This window comes from Sinocyclocheilus rhinocerous, unplaced genomic scaffold (genome assembly GCF_001515625.1).
Source record: "Sinocyclocheilus rhinocerous isolate Xijiao unplaced genomic scaffold, SAMN03320098_v1.1 scaffold1470, whole genome shotgun sequence".
NCBI classification, from domain to species: domain Eukaryota; kingdom Metazoa; phylum Chordata; class Actinopteri; order Cypriniformes; family Cyprinidae; genus Sinocyclocheilus; species Sinocyclocheilus rhinocerous.
The window spans coordinates 181,423-186,765 of record NW_015652166.1 but is presented as its reverse complement, the minus strand read 5'-3'; the positions used below and the strand labels follow the sequence as shown (position 1 = coordinate 186,765).

The 5,343-nt window shown below is 37.2% G+C and overlaps 1 protein-coding gene across 1 annotated transcript in view; it reads left to right on the top strand.

The window, feature by feature from the left end:
- The first annotated feature begins 1,291 nt into the window (after positions 1 to 1,291).
- Positions 1,292 to 5,343, top strand: part of LOC107713901 (brain-specific angiogenesis inhibitor 1-associated protein 2-like) — a 23,451-nt gene continuing 19,399 nt past the window's right edge. The window contains exons 1-3 of the mRNA XM_016519551.1: positions 1,292 to 1,306; positions 2,109 to 2,180; positions 2,379 to 2,516. Of these exons, the coding sequence (XP_016375037.1) occupies positions 1,292 to 1,306; positions 2,109 to 2,180; positions 2,379 to 2,516 (225 nt within the window). The remainder of the gene's footprint in view (positions 1,307 to 2,108; positions 2,181 to 2,378; positions 2,517 to 5,343) is intronic.

Here is a 5,343-nt window from a genome sequence, read left to right as displayed (position 1 = left end):
CTCTTATCGGCAAGACATATTAGCATAATTTTTCATATCGGGCCAATGCCGATATGTACATTTAAAGCCATTATCGGCCGATTCGGATATCAGTCCGATAATATCGTGAATCCCTAATATATATATATACTGTATAAATATATATATATATATATAAGTACAAGTGAATACAAGTGAAACAGACGATTGTTAGGCTTCAAAAACACAACTAATCCATCCGAGAGATAGCAGGAACATCAGGAGCGGCCAAATCAACAGTTTAGTTCATTCTGAGAAAAAGAGACCGCACTGGTGAGCTCAGAAACATAAAAAGACCTGGACGTCCACGGAGGACAACAGTGCTGATGATCGGAGAAAGGTAAAGAAAAACCCTTTCACAACATCAGCCAAGAGAAGAACACTCTCCAGGAGGCAGACGAGTCTCTGTCAAAGTCTACAATCAAGAGAAGACTTCACCAGAGCAAACACAGAGGCTTCACCACAAACTGCAAACAAGGACAGATTAGACTTAGCCAAAAAACATCTAAAATAGCAAGAGCACTTCTGGAAAAGCATTCTTTGGACGACTGAAATAAAGACCAACCTGTACCAGAATGACGGGAAGAAAAAAGTCTGACGGTGCTTCATAGTACAAATGAACCATGACCCAAAACATACAGCAAAAGCAACCCAGGAGTTTTTGAAGGTTAAAAAGTGTATTATTCTGTGATGGCCGAGTCAATCTCCTGATCTCAACCTGATTGAGCAGCATTTCACTCGCTGAAGACAAGACTAAAGACAGAAAGAGCCACAAACACACAACAACTGAAGTCAGCTGCAGTAAAGACCTGGCAAAGCATCACAAAGAAGAAACCCAGTCTCTGCTGATGTCCATGAGCTCCAGACGTAAGACAGTCAATGCCTTCCAAGGATTCTCAACACAATATCAAAAATGAACATTTTATTTATGATTATATTTATTTGTCCAATTACATTTGAGCCCCTGAAAATGGGGGGACTGTGTATAAAAACTGATGTAATTCCTAAGCATTTTATGTTATACTTTTTGTTCTACCCCTTGAATTAAAGCTTAAAGTCTGCACTTCAATTTCATCTTAAATGTTTTATTGAAATGTTTCTGAAGCGACACTTCCGGCAGAGTCAAGTTAATGGTGAGAACTGATTGTGAAAATGTAAGTAAATATAACTACATTGTTCAAGTTCATAGTACATCAGTGTTCACAGGAAACGAAAGCATAAAAACAAGTGACTACAGCAGAAGAGAATGAAGAGGCAAAGCCTGTACGATAAAATGGAGATGAAGAAAGTAAGAGAAAGCGAGAGAGGGGCAAAAGAGAGAGAGGTCTTTGTTGAAAGATTAACAACACCACATGATCTCATTGTGCTGCTGAAAACAGCGGGGGTGGACGAGAGGGAGGGAGAGATACCAAGCCGCACACACACACTGTTGCTCAGTAGGGGATCAAGAAGGCTTTGAAGTCATAGAAATTGTAAAAAAACAATTTTTTTTTGTAAAATTTCTTTACACCAAAAAAAAAAAAAAAGACGGCTCACTGCCATAATATTACATGGTCCACGTTTACATTACAATTCAAAATTAGTCCGTTCATTTTTTTTTATATTTAGAATATATTTTGACATGGTATTACTGTAGAAGTGTGGTATTACTGTTTGAACTTAAGTTTACTGTAACCGTTTTGAAAAGTGTAAAATGTGCATATTGGCCTGTAGGTACATATAATTTTGGCATTGTCTGTGTCTGAGTGAGAAAAGAATTCATGTCATTTGAAAGATGTTTTCATTGAGTGTAGCCCACATAGACGCTGTTGAGCTTCACTGTATGAAGAGTTTTGAAAAAGTTACCTATAGTGAGAAAAACTATGATGTGTAGTATTTTATGTCATAATTCCTTTAGCAGGTGCTGCAAAGAAGCCATCTTCTGAGACAAAACACCAGAGTGCCACAAGAAATGCTAGTCGTACGCAACAAATCAAGAAATAAGAGGAAATGTTAAAAGTGCCAATAGAAATGTGTAGATATCTCTACAGATAGATCTCTACGGTGTTTCCATACTCACTGTATTTGCTGTGTTTTCTGTCTGTCTGCAGCTAAAGCTGTTTCATTCAGAGCTGCTGTCTCAACTCGAGCAGAAACTGGAGCTAGACATCAAATATCTGACCGTGAGTGGACATCACTGCCTAACTAAACAACCTACTGAATTCACTAAATAGGGGAGCTCAAACAAGTAAACACAGAGTTTGTCTTGTAAACACTTTGAGTAAATGAATCAGAAAAGATTAATATGGGAATGAACTACTCCTCCTGGACTCTCTGAAACTTACCAGAACTTGATATACTGAATGAAAACCTTTGTCCAGGCGACGCTGAAGAAGTACCAGAGTGAGAGGAAGACAAAGGTGGAGTCCATTGAGCGCTGCCAATCACAGCTGAAGAAGCTGCGGAGGAAGAGCCAAGCTAGTCGCCACCCCAACAAATATGGAGACAGAGAGATGCAGGTACACGCATGATCAAACTTTGCTGTCACACACAATCTACTCCATGTCTTCTGTCGTCTGATTGACAGTTTAGAGTTTTTTATCCAGTAAAAGCTCTTTTAGTGTAATTTTACAAACGTCCAGCTTCAGCTCGAGCTTCACGTGTCTGTTTTCTGTCAAATCTTTACTAATTTGAATCAAGTAAACGTCAGAATAACTGCAGTAATATCTCCAGATGAACACTTACTGGACTGAAGCAGCTCGGCTTTACTTGATTCTCCATCAATCATTTTTTAGAGTCTCAAATCTGATCCTCAGGATCTTTTGAGGAGCGTTTGTTTCCAGCAGCTTTACTTTCACTGTTCCTCAGCGGAGGAATGATCTTCACAAGCCTCCAGAACATCTCACATCTTCTGAGGAGCCTTTATTTCTTCATCTCCCTTACAGAAAAACCACATGAATTTCACATGTGCAAAAACACGTGGTCACATGTGGCCACATACACATGTGATTCTGCACATGTGAAATTTCACGAGTGAAAACATGTGAAAATCACATGTGACACGTTAAAGTCACATGTGAAACATGTTAAAATCACATGTGAAAAATAAAAGAATGTTAAAAACACATGTGAAATGCACATGGGAAATGTGTGTTTTTGGAACATTTTTGTGTGAATCCCATGTAAAATCCCATGTGAAACCCATAGGATCACATGTGACACTCATATAAATGTGAAACCCATGTGATCACATGTGAAAAATGTGTGAAATTCATGTGACTTTTCTGTAAGGGCTCTCAATCAGCATTGGATTGCAATGCATTGAATGTTTTGATCATTTCAATCTCATTTTACTAAGACATATTATTGGAGATACAGAATGACGACTCATATTTAGATCATTTCATGTAAGTATCTGTTATAAAGATCTCATTGATCTACAAGCTATCAAACATATTAATATCAGCATCTGCACCAAATTGCATATTTGTGCTCAGATTGAGCCTGATGTATCAAATATGATATAAACACGTGATTTTTTTTTTTAGATTTTGTCTAAGTTCAATAAATCATTTAATTAAAAAAACAACTATTATTTCATATGTCAGACTTTAGAGGGTTAAAAATAAAGGTTAAAAGACATACACCAAGAAATGTTCTTAAAAATGTAATTCTTGTATTCTGTGAACTTTTATACCATCTTCAACAAATGTTTTGATTAAACGACTTCATTGAATGAAAAGTAATAATACATTTTCTTTACACCTTGAATACAAGCATACACATTAAAATAAATGTTATATAAATAGTGGTATTTGAATAATGGTATACTAAAGCAATAAGCCCAGTGAAGCCGTGGTTTACAGTGAATTTATAACAGCTAAGGGTCGTTGTTAGGTACGACGCGAAGCGGAGCTTATTGCTTTTATAAAACGGTTATTCCATATACGTAGTAAGGTTTCACAAAATAAAACAGAGCAAATAAAGTGTAATGATATTAATAAAAACAGTATTCTTCCACCAAACAATGTAGCTCCAACAAAGTGGTTGCCGAGCAACACACAGAAGTAAACAAAGGTGTGTGTTTGTAGAGTAATTTACAACAGCTTCGAACGCGGCTCAGCCAATCAGAATTAAGGACCGGAACTCTCCGTTTTATAAACTTTCATATAACTACCCAAAATCCACCCCCGCCCCAAAATAACATTTTTTGGATCAGATTGTTGTTAAAGGTAGGGTAGATGATTTCGGAGAGGCTAGCAGCGTTTGAAAGCATAAGATCCCACCCTTCCTGTATAATCACTTTCCAAAGCCACGCCTCCTCCAAAACACGGGCAGAGCAGAGGTTAACCAGCGACACGATGACAGACGGAGTCAACACTGTCAGATTAGCTCATGTCTCATTCACCGGTGAGAAAACATTACAGTGCAAAGCACACAGCATAATGAATGCGCTGATGACGTATCATGTCTGCGCGAACAGGGTGCGAGGAGGTATGCAAATACATACGTCGACAGGCAGGTAGGACAGCCTATCGTAATCCTCGGGCCGAGGAATGTGATTGGACGAACATTTTATGGTCCTACACCTTCCACAGACGATATAAATACATTTAGAGCACTTAACTTAGTGATTGCTATCGGGATGTGAACAGACTTTCAACCAGCATAACAAAAAATGTTTTTGAACCAAATCACCTTCCCTGCCTTTAACTAAAACTAAAACCATAAAAGAATTTCAAACAGTTCCATTTATGAACACAGCTCTTATTGGGGGATTTAAACTCTTGAAATCTGGCAACCGCAACCATGAAAGCTTGTAGAGGCCTGTTACCAATGCAAATGCCAAATGAACATGAAATGTTTTCAGGATAAATAACCAGCAAGCAAATATTACAGATGATTATTCTTAATAAATAGAGGTGAAATTGTGATTATGCCCTTTCTGAACAGAACCAACACTGAACTAACTTGAGCTGAATAATGACAATATGTGACCCTGGAGCACAAAACCAGTCATAAGGGTAATTTTTTTTGAAATTGAGATGTATGCATCATCTGAAAGCTGAATAAATAAGCTTTCCATTGATGTATGGTTTGTTAGGATAGGATAATATTTGGCTGAGATACAACTATTTGAAAATCTGGAATCTGAGGGTGCAAAAACATCTAAATATTGAGAAAATCATCTTTAAAGTTGTCCAAATGAAGTTCTTAGCAATGCATATTACTAATCAAAAATTAAGTTTTGATATATTTACGGTAGGAAATTTACAAAATATCTTCATGGAACATGATCTTTACTTAATATCCTAATGATTTTTGGCATAAAATTCTACATGCGAT